Source organism: Chiloscyllium plagiosum, chromosome 5 (genome assembly GCF_004010195.1).
Source record: "Chiloscyllium plagiosum isolate BGI_BamShark_2017 chromosome 5, ASM401019v2, whole genome shotgun sequence".
NCBI lineage: Eukaryota > Metazoa > Chordata > Chondrichthyes > Orectolobiformes > Hemiscylliidae > Chiloscyllium > Chiloscyllium plagiosum.
This window is the reverse complement of record NC_057714.1, coordinates 51,193,860-51,215,114: the sequence shown is the minus strand read 5'-3', so window position 1 is coordinate 51,215,114 and position 21,255 is coordinate 51,193,860. Positions and strand designations below refer to the sequence as shown.

The 21,255-nt window shown below is 38.7% G+C and overlaps 1 protein-coding gene across 1 annotated transcript in view; it reads right to left on the bottom strand.

Moving 5' to 3' along the window:
• The window catches only part of LOC122549894 (ATP-binding cassette sub-family A member 13-like), a 278,487-nt gene that overhangs the window by 241,400 nt on the left and 15,832 nt on the right, over positions 1–21,255 (bottom strand). Inside the window, exons 3-6 of the mRNA XM_043690092.1 lie at positions 18,767–18,893; positions 17,021–17,157; positions 12,712–12,740; positions 7,586–7,758 (exon numbers count right to left, since the gene is read on the bottom strand). Coding sequence (XP_043546027.1) covers positions 7,586–7,758; positions 12,712–12,740; positions 17,021–17,157; positions 18,767–18,893 — 466 coding nt within the window. The remainder of the gene's footprint in view (positions 1–7,585; positions 7,759–12,711; positions 12,741–17,020; positions 17,158–18,766; positions 18,894–21,255) is intronic.

Sequence of the window (21,255 nt, the reverse complement as noted above, 5' to 3'; positions counted from 1 at the left end):
GGAGAACGTGCAAACTCCACACAGTCAGTCGCCTGAGGCGGGAATTGAACCCGGGTCTCTGACGCTGTGAGGCAGCAGTGCTAACCACTGTGCCACCGTGCCGCCCAATTATGATTGTATCCTTCCTATTCCTGAGCTCTACCTGGTATTGTGTGATTTTTAACATAATGACTCACTGCAAAATCCTTTCAGGGTATCCTCTGCCAACACAGCTGTGATATGCTCCTTGACCTGTAATGCAATTCCTCTACCTCTTTTGCTTTCTCCTTTGCCTTGTCTAAACCACTGACATCCTGGAATGTCAAACTGCCAGCCATGTCCCTCTTTCAACCATGTGTCTGTTATAGCAGAACATCATAGTTACATGCATTAATCCAGGATCCACGTTCATCTGTCTTATTTGTTATACTTCTTGCATTGAAGCAAATACAGTCCAAACCATTAGTTCCACTCAGCTCAGCAACCTTTCTCAGACTGCTCTTCCTTTTAGCTATATTTGCATTGGTTTCAAGCTCTTCCCTAGTCTCTATACTTACTGGCTTGCTGCTCCAGTTCCCATCCCCTACCACACTAGTTAAAATTATTGATGAAAACCTCAAACTTCCTATCAGTGAGCAGTAATCTGTAATCTCAAATGTCTTAATTCAGTGAATAGTTGTTTTGCCTTGATGTCTGGAATATCTCCTCAGCATTATGATTCAGCTTTTTCAGTTCCTATTCATAGAATCCCTACAGTGTGGAAACAGGTCTTTCAGCCCAACAAGCCCACACCAACCTGCCAAAGAGTAGCCCACCCAGACCTTTCCCCCTACCCTATTTACTCAGCATTTACTCCAGACTAATGCACCTAACCTACACATCCCTGAACACTATTGGCTAACTCACCTAACCAGCACATCTTTGGATTATGGAAGGAAATCTATGCCGACATAGGGAGAATATGCAAGTTCCACATAGATAGTTGACAGAGGCTGGAGTCAAACCCAGTTCCCTGGTGCTGAGAGGTAGCAGTGCTAACCACTGAGCCACTGAGCCTGTTGCTTTTGCTATTTTGAACTCAGAATATTGTCTTGATTTCTTAGGAACATCTTGATTTTTAATACTAATTATCCATTATGTCTTTCTGCCATGACCTCATTGTTTTTCACATTGGTTCTGCACAGTAAGTTATTGATATATAGATGATTAGATCAGACCAGATCAAAAGGAAGATTTATGAAAATGACCTAGAAGAGCAGATGCAATAAAGTTTTATACAGTATCAACACAATTCACAATTTCACTTCGATGTGTGAGTTTTGTGAAATGAAGGTGATCAGCATTCACCTGGGTTTGTTTCTTTGTATTCTGACATTTCAGGAAAGATAAGAAAAGAGCCACCTGAAACTCACACAAAGTCACGCTACACAGGGTGTGGTGTATGGCATGCAACTAGTTTGGAAAAATGCACAGCTAAACAAGAAAAGCAGGCTTTTCTCCCACTCTCAGTTGTCAGTGTGTTGACATCCTGACTTTGATTGAAATTTGGCTCACCTTCTCTGTGAACTGAAGCTACCATCCCCCACTTCCCCTTCTCCTTTTCACCATCCATCCAATGCAAAATGATACTGTGCTGATATGGCCTTTCGCACCAAGTTACAACACAGTTTCTCACCTTACTGATCTTGTACCTTGCCCTCCTTTAGGGTTCTTGTTTCACCTGTCTCAAATGTGAATCATAGAATAATACAGGAGACATTCAGCCACTGCTCCACAATTGCTCTTTCAGGCCAGAATTTATCAATCCTGTGAGAGCAGGCATTGAGGTGGGATGGAGAGGAAATTCACAAAACTTGCCATGAAATTACTGGGTTGATGTTTTCTTGTCACATGGTAATCTTGCTAGAAGTTTGTCTTCACCAGTAAAGGCTAATTAATGTAACCAATCTTTAAAGTTATTTGACTATTTGAATGGGAATATCACCAGGTTCTTCCCATTGCAGAGTCACCCTCCCTAACAGAAGGCCAGGCATGGAGCTTCCTGACAGCTGGTGTTAGGGAGATATTTTATATTCGCCAGCCTTAGCTGAGACCTATCCATGAACAGGCCACCATTGCAGCCGCCAACAATTGTGTGGTGAGGTCAACCTTCCAGAGGGTGGCCTGGTAGCTGTGACCTTGTGTTTATTTCATTACAAGGATTATCACTAAAGGGCATCCTGCACTCACCACTGGCATTACTAGATTACTATCCAGTTCCCTTTAAAAAGTTACTACTCAATCTTTATTCGCTACCCTCTCAAGCTGTACATTCCCAACTCTAGTCACTTGTTTTGTAAACAACATTCTTCTTGTTACCTTGCAAACTTTTTTCAATCACCAAAATTTGTTTCCAATGTTTAAAGACCGTTTAGCAATAAAAATGTTTCTCCTTGTTGACTACCTACATCCTTTGTGATCTTAAACACTTCTATTAAAAGTCATGAGCTATCAGATGAAATGGGTGTAACCATTTGCAAGATGCCACCAAGGTTCACGGCTGATCCTTGGAAGAAGTCGGGGTAAAAAGTTCAAAGTCACAATGACTTTGATGGCCATAGGCAATGCATGGTAACTAGTAGTGTGAAGTATTCTTCTCTCAGACAATCTTTTGGGATGAACGATGATTATAAAACTTGGGAACAGAAATAGGTTATTCAGCCAATTGAGTTTGCTTTGCCATTCAATGAGATCATGTCTGATCTAATAATTGTCAACTCCCTTTCCCTACATTTTCCCCACACCTCCAATTGCCTTAGTCATTAAAAAATGTTAGCCTTGAATTCCACAGATTGACTACCCTTTGAGAGAAGAAATTCCTCCTTATCTGTCTTAAATGTGTGATCCCTTATTCTGAGATTATGTCCCATTGATCCTAGACTTCCCTACAAGAGGAAACAACCATTCTGCATCTCCCTTCTCAAGTCACCCAAGAATCTATATTTCAATAAGATTGCCTCACATTTTTCTAAACTCCAACAAGCACAAGGCCAATGTACTCAATCGCTTTCCATAAGGAGTCCCTCCATACCTAGTATCAGCCTAGTGAACCTTCATTGGACTGTCTCCAATGCCAGTATATCTTACTTAGATAATGGGAATCTCTTAAAATTGTTCACAGTATTCTAGCTATGTGATCAGTCCCTTACATAGTTTTAGCAAGACCTCCCTACATTTATACTCCATTTCCTTTGAATGAATGGCCAACATCTCGTTTGCCTTCCCAATTACCACAGAACTTTGATGCTAGATTCTTGTGATTCCTGCCAAAATTCTGAAACATGGCAGGGATACGCACCTGGCTCAGCTGTTATCATGACTATATTTGAGAATGAAGACAAGTCTGTTTATGATAACTACAGAAGGTAGTTAGTTCCTCATCAGGAAGATCATTGCCAGAATCCTCCTCACTCCTCTGCAGCCGGTGTCCATTAAGCTCCTCTCTGAGTCAGTGTGTTTTTTTTTGCCCATTGAGAGATACTATGGACATCATCTTCTATGTGTGGCAAATCCAAGAAAAAGGTAAGGAATTGCACCAACCACTGTGCATAGCTCATGAAAGACGTTTACTCTATCATACTGCAAGGTTATGAATATCCTCCTCAAATTTGGTTAGCCTCAGAAATGAGTCACTACCCTCTGCCAGGATGATGTGCAAGCAATTATGAAGTTGCCATAAATCCCAGAGAAGAATGGGGTCAAACGAAGCTCTGTCATTCCTCGTCTTCATTTGTTACACTACAGTACAGCACCGGTTACCATCAAAATACCTAGAGGCATGGAATTAACTAATGGAAATATTCAGCTGACATTGGCTTTCATCCAAAACCAAAACGTAATACAACCTTGGTCAATGAGCTTCATTATACAGGCCTCTGCACTGACTCAGAAACTGTGTGATTTGGCAGGTCACTGTTAATTCCTTCTCTAAAGGACCTGAGAAAATGGGGCTTCCCATAAATACCCAGAAAACCAAGATCTCCTTCCAAACGTCACAGTACAAATCTAACCTCCATCAATTAAGATCAACATTGAGACCCTGGAAAACAGGAACTATTTTCTGTATCTTGAGAGGCAAGGTAATCAGTGATCAGGGCATAAATCCCTCTAACTACGTGCTGCACAATCACAGTTTGCAGAGGTTTAGTCCTCAGTCATCTCCAGATGTACCTTCAGTGTTATAACCTAAGCTGAGTGGACAGCTTCTGAGTCCTTCATGATACTCAGCCCTCTCCCTTGTCCTCTTGGTGTCCCTGGATCCACTCTTCCTGCAAAAAAGTATTGTTCCTTATTCCACTGGGCAAAAAAAATCTAAGAGTCATGTCTCCAGCTGCATTTCCTGTATTCAGACAGCTCCTAGTATGCTTGAAGCCTTTCTCCTTGCTCAAGTGCCACAGCATTCCAAGAGATCCCCGGTACTGCTTTAGAGTTTGCTGCCCACTCTCCCCATCAGCATGGTAATGATTTCCCAAGGCTGAGTCATCCTCTACACCAATTAGATGTTTTTTTTTGTGTGGGGCTTAACTAATTCACTGCCTAGCTCCCAACTGTTAGTTCACCTCCATTCAGCTGGGCCTCCCCAGGCAGCTCATTTGCCCACAAAAACAACTCAGAAAAATCCCCCTTGAGGAGCTATTGACAAGCATTTTAACCAGCTTCATTGACCTCAGTTATGGTTTGGGCAGATTTGTGGGTCTATCCTTCCCCAGGCTCTTGTGAAAAGAACTGGAGCCAGGAGCGCCATTAGATAACCGGCTTATTGGCAACTGCCAGGACTTTCCTAATTTGCCCATTGTGTTTTCTCCACTGATATGTGGAAAACTTCAGCATAACCTTCAATGCATGTTTTAAATATGTTCAGCATAGCTTTATGGCTTCTATACTTCATATATTAACTACCTTCTTAAGATACACACAAAGTCTCTTTGTTATTGCACCCCTTTTCAAACCTCAATATTTAGTTGGTTTTACAGCTCATCCTCCATTCTACCAAAGTGTATCACTTCACTCTTTTTAACATTAAAATTTATCCGTCATTTGTCCACCCATTCCACTAACTTTTCCATTATTTCTTGAAGTCTGCTTTTAGCTTCCTCACTATTTATATAGACTTTCAAGTTTTGAAGTTGTACTTCCAAATTCTATGATTCATAACAATTGCCTTTTTGCATTAGCCAATTTTATAGCCACATTGTTACAATCCCTTTCATCCCCTCAGCTTTAATTTTGTTAATAAACCCAGTATGTGGTACTTTACTGAATGCCTTTTAAAAGTCCATATTCATAACTTCAACCACAATGTTATCATGCACCTCTCCACTGCCTCATTAACAACTCAGTCATGTTAATAAATACTATTTACCATTAATAAATTCATACTGGCTCTCCAGCAACCTCAGAATCTCAATCTACTCAATTTTAAGAACTGTCAAATTCTCTAACTCTCATTCTTTATTTTAACTCATCCAGTATCCCAAGAATTGCCTCATTTACTTCAGGAAAGTCCTTGTTGATGCAAATTATTCATTTAGGATCTGTCATGCCTCTTGCTTTGACAAATAGGTGCTCATTTCAGTTCCTAAAGAGCTCACAAATCTTTTGACAAACCTTTAATAGTAGTAAAATTATTCTATTTCTAGTATGCCTTTCCCTTAAAATGCCTGGTTTTATAAACATCAGGACGTTTTTTTTCTGCAAGACACCCCTCCTTTCCTGCATTAAGTGACTTCTCATCCTTGAAGATTTTCATCTTCAGTTCTGAATTCTTGTGTTTGAGAAATTTGTCCCAACCTACATATATTCACAGGTACTTCTTCTGCATTCCCATTTCCTGTCATCTCTCTACTTCCTAATCATTAACAAGATCATCTTCAATCATTTCCTCGCATCGCTCAGCAATCACATTTCCCTGATATCTTCGCATCTTATTTCTTTCTGTAATAAAGGTGTTACAAACTTCAAACTCACAACCATATAAATTTTGACCCTTCATTCACCATTATACTCTTACACCTATTGGTCTGCTACCTTCACCTTTGACACTATTTATTGGCAAAATCGTAATTCTCTGCCCTCTTGGATCTCCTAATATCCTTTATTGCTTCAAATAGAAGAGTGACAGACTTAAGAGTCTCTGATGCACAACTGAGTTAGCTTTCCATCGCAAATTAGGCTGGACTATAAAAATTACCCAGATTTAGTCTATTCTGCCTATAAGTTCACTACTGCAGGATCTGTCAGAACAGCAAAGCCATCCTTCACTATCTTTTTGCACTACCTTATTGTCTCATTCCCCAAACCTCTAAGCTCAGATCCAACAACTAATTCAGGAGTGATCATGGATTTCTTTGTTACTAAGAATATGATGGTCCATTTAATGTGTCTTTACTGCTTCTACCAATTATCCTTACTCACCATACCAAACACCCAATATCAAGTTTCTGACTGGGGTGGTGTTGATGCCTTCTCTCTAACTCCAGCTTGTGCAATGAGATCATGGCTGATCAATGGCCTAATCCATATACTTACCATTAGTCCAGATTATCAAAAAAATTATCAATCTCAGATTTAAAATTAACAACTGACCTAATAAGAATTTCCATTTGTAGAAGAGTTCCAAACATCTATGACCCTTTTAGTATAGTGCTGCTTCCTAACATCCTTTCTGAATGGTCTGGCCCTAATTTTAGACTACGCTACCTAGTTGTAGAATGTCCAATCAGTGGAAATAGTTTCTCTTTATCTACTTTATCCTTTCCTGTTAATATATTGAAGACATTGACCTTTTACAGTTTCTTGATGCGGAGTTAAGCTGAAGATGATAAAGATTCACGAACTGTACTTGAGCAATATTTTTGATAGGATATTGATTTCAATGTTCTTCCAATACCAAAAAGAACAAAGTAGAGAAGTTCCCTGTTAATTCTTTATTCTGTACTACCATTTTCATTTCAAATCACTGTTGAATGGTCAACGCTGGCTATCAGAATTGGCTCCAATCCTTTACAAAAACAAAAAAAGTGCTGAACTGTAATTATTGCTTAGGATTGCACATGAAGTTGAATTCCATTGAGGAGTTACTAAAGGTCTGCCAGAATCCATGGGACTTCATAACACGAGTGATCATTTTCAGCAGTGAGGGCAGAGCATTTGAGGGGAGAAATACTATTTGAACTTTAATGATTGCTGACATTATTATCCCCTTAACAATGGTTTCTTGCTCTCATTTTAAACAGTATTTAGTTTCTTTTCTGTGATATTGCATGCATTCCAGCTATTGACTATTAGTTCTTTAGATACATCAGCATAAATACAACTAAAGCAAAAACATTTCAATAATTTGGCCAATTTGATACATGACTGAACAATACTATTATCTGAAGTGTTGTTGAGCAAAACAACAAACACACACAAAGCTCACAATCACTTAAACCTTGATTTACACTTAGTTTTATGCTTCTTCATTAATGCCACTAAGTTCTTGGAGAAAAACTATAAAACATTTTTAGTTTCAAGCAAATAATTAGTTTTTTTTGTTAAAGATTTATAACTGTAGAAATATCATTACCTTCTTACATCCATCAATGAGTCAATCATCACAGTAGTGCCCTTGGTTAAGAAATCCTTATTCTTCAGAGTTTCCAGAAGCTCAGGTAGTTTGAAAAGAATATCCCAAGTGTATGTTTCATTGTGAATTTGTTCTATTACATAAATGGCTTTCTCTGTTTCATTCAGATCCATCTAAAAATATATTGTAACCAAATTCAGTTTGTCTTAAAATCAGAAGCTTCCTTGAATGATTGTGACATTTTCAAGTTTTGCTTGTACAAACAAGAAAAGATGAAAGTATAGTCAGTGTAGAGAGAAGGGAGAAATTAAATTTGTAGATTATTGTACTTCAATTTTCACTATTTCAGATCTGTTCTCAACATATATTGATCAGATAATTGGTTTTTGATGTAGCTGCCCTCTTTAAAAAGAAATATCATTTAACACATTTATTTGGAATGGTAATATTAGTAATGATGTAAAGTTTGCATGATAGAATTTTATGTCTTCCCAACAAACAACTTTTAATGTTTTCTGTGTAGTCTCCTCTGACTTTGCCACCCCACCCTGACCTCAAAGGCTCTCTTCCCATGTCGCCCATTGCACGACCCCCCAGGGCTGCACCTTCAGGTGCTCTCTTTTCCCATCCCAGTCAGTCGATAAAGTCTTCTAATCTCCCAGACCCCATAACTTCCTGGCCTGGACACCCAGGACTTAGAATCTGGGAAGAGCTTGCAGGCCAAGTCCTGGTTACTGCTGCCACTGTCCCTGCTGGGACCATAGAACTGCCAACAAATTAGATTGGCCAGTAAATCTCAATGCTGAGTCAACACTATTAATTGGCTGGGAGACAGCCAGCCCAGCCACATGGACTGCAGCAGTTCAAGACAGCTCATCCCCAGCTTCTCAACAGCAATAAATGATGGTCCAGCAAGAGATATCCAGATCTAATGAATGAATTTATTAAAATTATCAATGTATCCATCTGAAAAATCTTGTCCAGTATTTCTTCACTTTAAATTGACTGAAGACTGGATGTGAAGCATATGAATCGGGATCAAATCAGAGCATTCACTGTATAAATCAAAGTCAATGCAACCTGGATAATTTCAAATACGCTTCACCCCTATTGGATAACAGACAATTTATGTTTTACATAGCTAATTATTCCTACTTTCCTTTGAAATTCTTCCAATCATGCTGTAAACAAAACAAGTTGATGTTGATAATTTTAAAAGACAGTCTTTCAGAGGAGTTCTCATTGATTGGGAAAAATCTCCTAATAAATACACAATTATCCACTTAGCTGAAGTAATACACATTGCATTTATATTTGTCATAAACAGCATGTTAACTCAGAACTCAGATAGATAGTTAGTAAATGTTGCAAAATATTGAGAAATGAAATGTAAACATTGTGTTTGGCTTAATTATATTAAGAATTTGACCAATTAATCAACAACTACCTTTTAGGAATATTATTAAGTTTATTATAAAATATCATTAATTAATCATAGTGGTAAATATTTAACAAAGTCAACTCATGCTTCCACTTAGCTAAAGATCGTTACAGTTAGAGTCATACAACATGGAAACAGACCCTTCGGTCCAATCAGTCTATTTCAATCATGTTCGCAAATTAAACAGGTCCTGCCTGCCTAAATTTGTTGCATATCCCTCCAAATCTTTCCTTTCATGAACATACCCAAATGCCTTTTAAATGTTGCAACTTTACCTGCATCTATAATTTTCTCTGGCAGTTCATTTCACACATGAATCACTCTCTGTATAAAAAAGTTTCTCTTCTTTCCCTTTCAAAACTTTACCTTCTCACCTTAAAGATATGCCCCCTACTTTTGAGCTCCCCCATCCTAGGGAAAACGCCCTTGACTATTCACCTTATCTATGCCCCTCATGATTTTATAAACCTCAATAAAATCACCTACCGACCTCATACACTACAGTGAAAAAAGTCCCAGCCTATCCAGCCTCTCCCTATAAACAAACCCTCCATTCCTGGCAGCATCCTGGTGAATCTTTTCTGAATGCTCTCCAGCTTAGTAATGTCCTTCCTATAAAATGTGACCAGAATTGCACACAGTACTCCAGAAGAGGCCTCACCAACATCCTGTACAACCTCAACACGAGGTCCCAACTCCTATACTCAAAAGTCTGAGCAATACAAACAAGCATACTAAACATCTGAGTAACCACCCTGTTGACCTGTGACACAAATTTCAAAGAATTATATACCTGAACCCCAAGGTCTCTGTTCTACATCACTACACAGGGCCTTCCATTAATTGTATAAGTCCTGCACTTGTTTGTTTTACTGGTCATAAAACTAGAACTAATTATATCATTATTATTTAACTCTACAACTGACTAAGGGCAGAGTCCTTTTTTTGTATTCTTGTATATTGATTTCTAAGTTTGTCTGGGAACAATATTTCTTCAACAGAAATGGAATGGATTTCAATAAACTTGTTACACAAGTAGGGTATGATCCAAGAAAGATCTCACTAGATTATGGTGAAGGTACAGACCTGGATATAGAACCAAGATTATTTTTAATATTGAGGCCACTTGCGTATAGTTCTGGTCATCCTTCTATAGGAAAGACATTGTTAAACTTGAGAGGGTGCATAATAGATTTACAAGAATGTTGCTAGGACAGAAGGGTGAATAGGTTTGGACTATTTTTCCTGGACTATCAGAGGTTGAGGGGAGATCTTTTAGGGGTTTATAAAATCATGAAGGGCAAAGAGCGAGTGAATAGACAAGGTCTTTTTCCTACAGTGGAGGAGTCCAAAACTAGAGGGCAAAGACTTAAGGTGAGAGGGCAAAGATTTTAAAAAGGACCTGAGCGGTAACTTTTTCACTCAGATGGTCTCTGTATAAAAAAGTTTCTCTTCTTTCCCTTTCAAAACTTTACCTTCTCACCTTAAAGATATGCCCCCTACTTTTGAGCTCCCCCATCCTAGGGAAAACGCCCTTGACTATTCACCTTATCTATGCCCCTCATGATTTTATAAACCTCAATAAAATCACCTACCGACCTCATACACTACAGTGAAAAAAGTCCCAGCCTATCCAGCCTCTCCCTATAAACAAACCCTCCATTCCTGGCAGCATCCTGGTGAATCTTTTCTGAATGCTCTCCAGCTTAGTAATGTCCTTCCTATAAAATGTGACCAGAATTGCACACAGTACTCCAGAAGAGGCCTCACCAACATCCTGTACAACCTCAACACGAGGTCCCAACTCCTATACTCAAAAGTCTGAGCAATACAAACAAGCATACTAAACATCTGAGTAACCACCCTGTTGACCTGTGACACAAATTTCAAAGAATTATATACCTGAACCCCAAGGTCTCTGTTCTACATCACTACACAGGGCCTTCCATTAATTGTATAAGTCCTGCACTTGTTTGTTTTACTGGTCATAAAACTAGAACTAATTATATCATTATTATTTAACTCTACAACTGACTAAGGGCAGAGTCCTTTTTTTGTATTCTTGTATATTGATTTCTAAGTTTGTCTGGGAACAATATTTCTTCAACAGAAATGGAATGGATTTCAATAAACTTGTTACACAAGTAGGGTATGATCCAAGAAAGATCTCACTAGATTATGGTGAAGGTACAGACCTGGATATAGAACCAAGATTATTTTTAATATTGAGGCCACTTGCGTATAGTTCTGGTCATCCTTCTATAGGAAAGACATTGTTAAACTTGAGAGGGTGCATAATAGATTTACAAGAATGTTGCTAGGACAGAAGGGTGAATAGGTTTGGACTATTTTTCCTGGACTATCAGAGGTTGAGGGGAGATCTTTTAGGGGTTTATAAAATCATGAAGGGCAAAGAGCGAGTGAATAGACAAGGTCTTTTTCCTACAGTGGAGGAGTCCAAAACTAGAGGGCAAAGACTTAAGGTGAGAGGGCAAAGATTTTAAAAAGGACCTGAGCGGTAACTTTTTCACTCAGATGGTGGAGTGTGTATTGAACAAGCTGCCAGAGGAAGAGATGGACGCAGATACAATTATAACATTTAATCGGCATCTGGATAGGTAAATAAATAGGAAATATTCAGAGGGATATGGATCAAAAGCTGCCAAATGGGACTAGGTCAACTTGGTATGTCTGGTCGGTACGGACAAGGTGGACTGAAGGTTCTCTTTCTGTTCTGTATGACCCTATGACGCTATGACAGAAAGAGTGAATTGACATTTCTCTTTAGGATGTTGAGAGTTGTTTTATTTAAAATGTTTTTGATTGCTTTAGAATATTATTGTTTCAGTTGCTGTGGTGGAATTTGTCACAGCTGTCAAAATGAGCAGAGTTTTCTGAGCAGGTTTATTACATTAATTGGCTGGAAGCCCCTTCAGTGAGATGGAAACTCTTTGGAAGTTATGCATTGTTTCAAATTTGCAGTTACAGAGATCAATCAGTCATGGTAAAGATTCAACTAAAAGTTGCACTGATCTAATAATTTTGAGCAACACAACATGGCAAAGGTGTTGACTCTACTGATTACCCTCTTCACTTATTAATACTATTTTTTTCATTTTCAGTGCATTTTTCATTTCAATTAACATATATGTTTGAGAATCAATCACCAATATTGCATTTTCTGAAACTATTCATGCCCTTACTATTTTAATGGGATAGACAAAATTCTGAAGAAATCTTTTTATATAAATATAATTTTCATTGGTAACCCTACTACTCCCAATCCTATTATTGTTGCTATTTAAAATTGTATTCTTCCATACTTTTTTCCCTTCTGTCTCTCCTGGAAGTGTTTAGTTTGAAGCTAGAAGCTGGGAGCTCACTCATCAGTAAACATCAATAGAAAGAAGTTCATACGTTTCTGTCTATAATCCAGCAATTTTAAGGTCAACCCTGAATCAATCCTCAGCTGCCAACTGAACCAATGAACTGAACTGAACTGTTAATGCTTTATCTTATTCAGTTAAATGTTTTCTCCAGGTGGTAGGTTAAGTGGATACTTTGGCTTAGCAATAATATTCTATTTAGCATATTTTAGTCTTATTGAGGAATGGATACATTGGATAGGATAACATGCATCTTCTCTGAAAGGTTTTTCATGTAATACATTGATTTAATCACTTACCATGGCAAATCCAAGTTCTCCAGAACCATCTGAAGAAGAAAACAGGACATGTCAGGCAGAAGTTTATAACTTAATTGCAAAAAAAAACATTTGAGGGAAAGGTTAAGAAAATTTGATTGATTGCATGAGATATGAATATAAATCAGCATGGAACTCCATGTCATGCTTTTGTCTTTGTTATTATATAATATTTAATTTCTTTATTTTACTGTCAGACATGTCTTGGCTCTTTGGAGCTTAAAGAGTGCCTTAACTGCCCCAGTATCTGGATAAGGGTTTAATAGATTACACTGGAAAACAGAGAAAAAGTATTTCTTCAGAAATCTTTAACCAGTGCAATTATCTCATGGATTCACAAGATTTTCCTCATGTGCAATATTAGGAAAGCAATACCAATATTAGAACTTCCTACAAACTATGCCTCTGAAACAATTCATTAAATAATAAATAAGACATTAAATAAGAGATGCAATATTTATTTAAAGCACAAAGCAAAACAGTAATACAAAAGGGCTTCTGCTGCAGGATCACAGCTAAAGATGTGAATACTGTTTCCACACAACAGATAGTGCTTGGGTATTTCCTTCACTTCTGCCTCTTATGTATAGCAAATGTTGAAATTTAGAAATTTGATGAATAGAAAATATGTCGTTACCATTTCCTATGCTAAATTCTAGTTTTATCATCAACAATTTCATATGTACTTATCTTTTTCAAAAACATTATCATCTGAAGTAGCAAACTGATTTATTTATTGTGAAAGTCCAGATTGACTCTTATTTGAATAATCCAAGCTATTTAAAGAACCAGATAAAAAATTGAAGATTTGAGTCAATTGAGAAGGAAGCTGACAGGAATTTTATGCAAATAAATGAACATAAAATATAGTCTCATTTGAACTACATGACTTGGTGAATTTCTGCCATGCATCTTGTAGGTAGAACATTGCTGCTAGTGGAAGTGGAAGGAATGGATGAATGTGGGTGCAGCGTCAATTAAATGGACTGCCTTGTCCTGGATGGTGGCAAGTTTCTTGAATGTTGTTGGAACTACAGTTATCCAGAAAGGTGGACAGTATTTCATCACATTCCTGATTTGTGCCTTGTAGATTGTAGATAGGCTTTGGGGAGTCAAGAGGGGAGTTACTTATATCGTATTCTTAACCTGTGGCCTGTTTTTGTGGCCATTGTATTTATATGATAAATCCAGTTGAGTTTCTGCTCAATGGTAACCGCCAGGATATTAATAATGGGGGAATTCAGTGATGGTACACCACTGAATGTCATGGGGCGGTGGTTAACTTGTCTCCTACTAGGGATGGTCATTGTTGGGTGTTTGTGTGACATGAGTGTTAATTTCCCCCACCCCACTCCGGCCTATCACCCTCACCTTGACCTCCCTCCACCTATTGCATTTCCAAAGCCCCTCCCCCAAGTCCCTCCTCCCTACCTTTTATCTTAGCCTGCTGGACACACTTTCCTCATTTCTGAAGAAGGGCTTATGCCCGAAACGTCGATTCTCCTGTTCCTTGGATGCTGCCTGACCTGCTGTGCTTTTCCAGCAACACATTTTCAGCTCTGATCTCCAGCATCTGCAGCCCTTACTTTCTCCCACTGAACTTGTTACCAAATTTAGAAAATGCACTTTCAACATGGAATTCTATTATGTAAAATGTAACTTTTGAATCATCTATTTGCTACTTTCTTAGATGTTAGCCTGCATCAACATTATGGACAATAATGTTTAATGTAAGGAATTCTTTAGCATTTTCATAACATTCTCATATCGCACACCCAAGTGTAAATTTGACTCATTCTGTAGGTGCTAAATGTAAAGGACAGGATACTTCCCTCTCTATACGACATGTGGAGGTGGTGAGAAGGGAATATGATTAAGCAGATTGGCACCAAGAAGATACTGTCCCCTTTTGATCACTTCAACATTAAGTTTTTGAGTAAGCTCATTCTCTACTTGCCTCTGAGCTCTAAATTGCCAGCTGTTAATCTGAGATTGACATGAGACTAAAAATAAGATATAGTCATGATGATGTAAGAAAAAGGATAGTTTTTGTACAGACGATATGGTCAGGGCAGGTTGGTGGAGTAAATGATAGTGGAGATACAGCCCAAAAACAGAGCTAAACAGTTGGACAGACAAAGAAGTGGATAAAGGTCAAGCTAGAGGAATGACTTGCTGTTAATGGGGACTGTTAGTGGCTGACCATGTGTAGTATGTAGTGGCAGCCCATGCGATGCCAAGACCTGGTGTGTGGTGGTGGGGGAAAGCAAGTTGAGAGTGCGGTACTGGAACAGCACAGCAGGTCAGGCAGCATTTGAAGAGCAGGAGAATCTATGTTTCAGGCATAAGACTTTCATCAGTAATGCCTCATGCCTGATGAAGGGCTTATGCCTGAAACGTTGATTCTCCTGCTCCTCAAATGCTGCCTGACCTGCTGTGCTGTTCCAGCACCGCACTCTCAACTTTATCTCTAGCATCTGCAGTCCTCACTTTCTCCTAGGGGAAAGCATGTGGAATGCTGCTCAAGCCCTGAAATCGCTGAACTTGATATAAAGTCCAGAAGTCTGCAAGGTTCCCAATGTAAAATGAGGTGCTGTTCTTCCAACTTACACTGAGTTTCACTGGACCACTGCATCAGAACTTTAAAGAATTAGCTAATACATTCACCATGAGATCCTGAGCAGAAATTAATGCCCTGTGTTTGTCAAGTTTGTTGAGGCCCCTAACTGAGGAATTAACATTCACCTTACAACAAGGCCAAAAAGCAAATCTTATTATTTCTTAATCACACAAAATAGGAACAGGAGTAGGCCATTCAGGCCCTCAAACCTGCTCTGCCATTCAGTCGGATCATGGGTGTCCAACATTCCCTGCATCCACTGTCCTGCATTTTACCTGTAACCCTTGATTCCCCTACTGATTACGAATCTAAGTCAGCCTTAAAATTACACAAAAAATCTGCCCCCCCAGTCTCTGTAGCAAGGAGTTCCAAAGACTCTCAACCCTCAGAGAGAATATATTCCTCCTCATTTCAATCTTAAATTTGTACTTAATTCCTCTGCAGTACTCCGTAGTAGTAATGGGACGTTCAAATTATCTTCCATCGTAAAGACAGATGCAAAATATCTGTTTAACCCCTTTGCTATTTTCTTGTTCCCCATAACTATCTTCCCAGATTCATTTACTAAGTGGCCTATGTTCATAAATCCAATCATAGCTTGCAGACTTCCAAAGTGATATCCCACAGACAGACACAACATTACGAATGGGGATGGGTCTACTGAGTACTGAGAACTAAGCTCTGGCCTTGCTGCTGTCCCAGTTCACCTGTAAACCCACCCCACAAAAACTCATTTCACCACTATTCAGCTATGGCCCAATGCACAGCTGCCAGACTATTTTCAGTATCGGCTCACAAGGGTGAAAGGTTTCCACCCAGTGATCCTTTGTACCAAAAAATGATTTTGATGAATTCGCTAACAGTTAATTCGAATGGCTGTCCCAAAGAACTTGACTCGGGGTTCACACCAGTGTCCAGCTGACAGGCAAAATCTGCAGGACCTACATTAAATTTCGCCCATGGTTACTGGGGGATGATCAAACATGGAAGGTTCTACTGAAATCCTCCATGAATTAATTTTCATTTACATTGTCTTTTTCACTTTGATCTTCAGCTATTTAATGAACTTTGACTTTTCTGCATATGCATTCTCTCCACATTAGAAAATATTGTTTTAATCAGTTCTTGACAGATTTCATAGATAGAAGACTTCTTGGTTTGGAGAGACTCAGACCTGCAACAAATTGGAAATGTTTGGAATCTAAAAGACATTTGAAGATTTTCTGTCACATTGTAGTTTTGAAATATATACTAGACCCTTGCAATTTCTTGCAGTTCTTTGTCTTCTAAGATGAGCGCAACACATCCTCCAAGTCATCCAATCTTTTCTGAAAATGCATTAGCATTTGGTTACTGCCCCCACTTTCAAACATACTTGGTGCAGCCATGGTCAGGGCTTTCATTCGCTTGGCCATTTCTGCCATCTTGTTCCATTCACTTCCTTTACCTCCAGAGTGAATCTTTCTAAGAGGATAGACCAGCTTTCCCTAGCCCATCAGTTTCATTGTGTAATAAAAGGTAAAGACTCCAAAACAGAATAATATGAGCCCCTACAAAGCAAACAAAGACTACAAGCATCTGATTACAGCAATTCCACCACACTAATTATACTTGAAATTTTTACAATGTATGAACTGATGTAAAACATTATCACTTGTATCACAAAATTACCAAAATTTCCAAATAATTCATTTAAATTGCTTTGTAAAGTAGATGCTTTTTGCAAGGTTTCATTGACTTCCTCTCCAAGATCTTCTAACAACGTTAGGATGTCGACCTCACTGTCATCTGTGAGGCCCAGCAATGACCTGCAACAACACAAATACAGGTTAGATTTTCATTTTGTAAATGGCATGAACCAAACATTAGTAGGTAATATTGAATCTTGCAAGTATATCAATCTGGGAAAATCTGTGCTCTACTAAAAGGTAGAATACAATGAAAATGCCACAGACCAAATCTGTAAATTATAGAGTCATCTGTGTGTGTTTATGTTCTCTTGCTCAGTGGAGCATCATTGAATCTTCTCTCAATACAAGCACTTCATCTCCATTCTGAAGAAGGGTAACTGGACCCAAAACATTAATTCTGCTTTCTGTCAACAGATGTTTTCTGACCTGATGAAGGATTTTCATCAAGAATTCTCAATGAAGAGCTCATGCTTGAAACAGATGCTGCCTGACCTGTTGAACTTTTCCAGCACCACACTTTTCGACCATATTAAAGGGGCTGAATGGGTTCCTCCCATTTCTACTTTCTCCTGAATCTAAATTAAGATTTGAATTGACTGACTGTGGCAATGCTGTCATCGGAGAAACATACGTCACCAGATTGGCTGCACCTTACCTTTCTAATTATATTGGATGTTGAGTATCATTTAAAGCAGAATCCTGCACAGCAAATTCTCAATTTTGATGGGATATATTTCAATCAGGATGATAGAAATCAAATACTTTGGGGTCCTACTTATTCTTGGTCCTAACTTCAAATAGCATTCATTAAACGTTTGAACTCAACAACACAAAATGCTGTCAAAGAGAATTGTTGGGGAAAATGGTTTAACTGGATAGTAAAATATCAAAAGTCTGAAGCCCACTCTAACTCACCTAATTCAAGTTTGAATAGAAACAGGACAAGGGCAGACAACAAACCCAGCCACGGGAGACCAGCTGGAATTAAATATTATGAAGAGGTTGAGTGACTTCCACATAATCACCATGTTAAATTCAACCCTGGTCAGCCAAGTTCTCAGGTCTCTGGAGATCCAGCGGTTAAAGGGATGAGGTCTGCTGGATTCACAAGGTAAGCACCTTGGCAATTATATGCTGGAGTTAGGTTACCTGCTTCACCAACTCATATAATCTGACAGGAGCCTGATCTTTCCCATCTACTTTACATTTTCTAAATTCCTCCAGGATATGAATTGTATGCTAATTAGAAGTTTAATTGTATTCAGATGGTGGGCATTAACTGGGAATGCACTGTTCTCTTAATGATAAGAATAAGCTGAAAATGTGGTTGTCAGATCTGAGATGCATGTCTGTAACATATGCCTCTCAGAATAAAGGTTTGCAAGTGAATAACAAACTGTCTCCAGTTTGACCATTCACTGCCAGGCTATCTGAATTGTAACACACAAAACCTCCAATCCTACACTGACCAATTCAACCTTCCTGTGCTTCAGCTTCTAATCTTTCCTCAGGCTTATAATTTTGTCCTCCAACACAAGCCCTCATATTCTTTTCTCCTTCCAGCAAGCAAGTTGGACAACACCTGAAGGAATCTCATTTTCTCAATTCCTCTACACCTCTGACTTCGTAAAGCCAAATGTGTCTTTAACCAGATTATTTAGTTATAGTGAGTCTTATTTAAGTTTCTTTCTTCTTGGATACACAAAGATATGCTGGAATCTGGTACCTGGAACGGGCCATGTTCTCTGATCTTGTGAACTCCGTGCCATGACACTGAGAGTCAATATCACAAAAAAGGCTCTGAACGAAAGGAAAAAGTCCTCCACTGGGCAAAGTACGAGGCTGCAAAAAACCTAAAAGTACAGGAGGAAATTACATTAGATTACGTAAATTACATTAGTTATGCATTAAATCTAATTCAGCAAATGAAATTTCCACAATTTTGAAAAAATCATATTACTGCTTCATATTTCTATCTGTTTTAATTTTTCTTCTAACACAATCATTTTTATATTAAATCCAAGATAATAAAATAAAAGCATAAAAATATAATAAATGTATTATTTATTTAATATTCATCTACCCTTATCCTTTTTCATTATAAGGTCAGAGGAAGATGCTTGGCTGATACAATGAGTTATCACTTTTAATTAGCATCAAGGAAATAAAAATCACACAGGACATTCAGTTTGATGGTCTCAGTCCTGTTCTCAGTGAATCTAGACCCATAGTGTAAAACTGTGGACAATTAGTTAGCAACTTCATGCTTAAATGGATAGCTAACAAGTCAAACAAAAATGCCATGTTCACTGAACAAACTCTTCTGATATAAAACTGAACTTAGATTCTGGAAGCATAGTCGAGGGACTTTCATTGTTACATCATATATGCTTTACTTCCCAGAAATAGTAGATTCTATCAATGTAGAAACTACATTAGTCAGACATGACCTATTCTTCACATATTATAGTGAAATACAATAGGCAGTAACCAAATTTGCTTCAACTGGAATTCTACACTCTCTGCTCAGCAGCACTGTCTCCCAAGCAGCAACAGCGACCAAAATGCATTTTCTTTTGATAGAGTTTCATTAAACATCCTTTACCAACTAGTAGTTAAGAATGGTTTACACAATTCCAAGATACGTGTGACAAGCCTGCCTGTATGTTGCTTGGTCATCATCCTCACCCTGTAAGGCAAACAGCCTGAAATGCAATTTTTAAAAATTGGATGATTTCTGTGGAGGTCTGTCAAGTGCTAGTGGCTCAACCAACTAATGTTAACCAAGCCAATTTTGAATTGGCTTTAGGACTTCCAGTCGGACCTTCAATATATCTGCAGCAGTAATATCAAATCAGTAACAGAGTCGAAAAGAATCCTCACCCAATGCCCCAGCGCCTTGGTTCAGGTATGGACACAAGAGCTGAACCTCAGAGATGGAGAGGGTACTGAGAGATAGGATCTATTTATATTTAGAAAAGAATGAGCTTATCAGTGATAGGCAACATGGTTTTGTGTGGGGGAGATCGTGCTTTACCAACTTAATAGTGTTCTTTGAGTAAGTGACCAAGTTGTTAGATGAAGGAAGGGCTGTTGATGTCATATACATGGACATTAGTAAGGCGTTTGATAAGGTTCCCTATTGTAGACGAATGAAGAAAGTGAAGTCATATGGTGTGCAGGGTATTCTAGCTAGATGGATAAAGAACTGGTTGAGTAACAGGAGACAGAGAGGAGTAGTTGAAGGGAGTTTCTTGAAATGGAGAAAGTTGACCAGTGGTATTCCACAGGGATCAGTGCTGGGGCCACTGTTGTTTGTGATATACATAAATGATCTGGAAGAGGGCACTAGTGGTATGATCAGCAAGTTTGCAGATGACACAAAGATTGGTGGAGTAGCAGAAAGCATAAGGGACTGTCAGAGAATACAGGAGGATATAGATAGACTGAAGAGTTGGGCGGAAAAGTGGCAGATGGCTTTCAATCCAGACAAATGTGAGGTGATGCATTTAGGCAAGTCTAATTCTAGAGCGAATTATACAATGAATGGAAGAGCCTTAGGAAAAGTTGATGAGCAGAGAGATCTGGGAGTGCAGGCCCGTTGTACCCTTAAGGTTGCTGCACAGGTGAATAGAGTGGTCAAGAAGACATATAGTATGTATGTATTCATTGGACGGGGTATTGAGTATAAGAGCTGGCAAGTCTTGTTAACATTGTACAAGACATTGGTTCGGCTGCATTGAGAATACTGTGTACAGTTCTGGTCGTCACATTACCAGAAAGATGTGGACACTTTGGAGAGGGTGCAGAGAAGGTTTACGAGGATGTTGCCTGGTATAGAAGGTGCTACCTATGAAGAGAGGTTGAGTAAGTTAGGTTTATTTTCATAGAAAAAAGGAGATTGAGGAGGAACCTGATTGAGGTTTACAAAATTATGAAGGGTAAAGACAGGGTGGATAGAGACAAGCTTTTTCCTAGGATGAAGGATTCAATAACGAGAGGTCATGCTTTCAAGGTGAGAGGTTGGAAAGTTTAAGGGGGATACACATGGCAAGTACTTCACACAGAGGGTGGTGGGCATTTGGAATGCGATGCCAGCAGAGGTGATAGAGGCAGGCATGGTAGATTCATTTAAGACGCGTCTGGACAGATGTATGAGTAGGTGGGGAGCAGAGAAATACAAATGCTTAGGAATTGACCGACAGGTTCAGACAG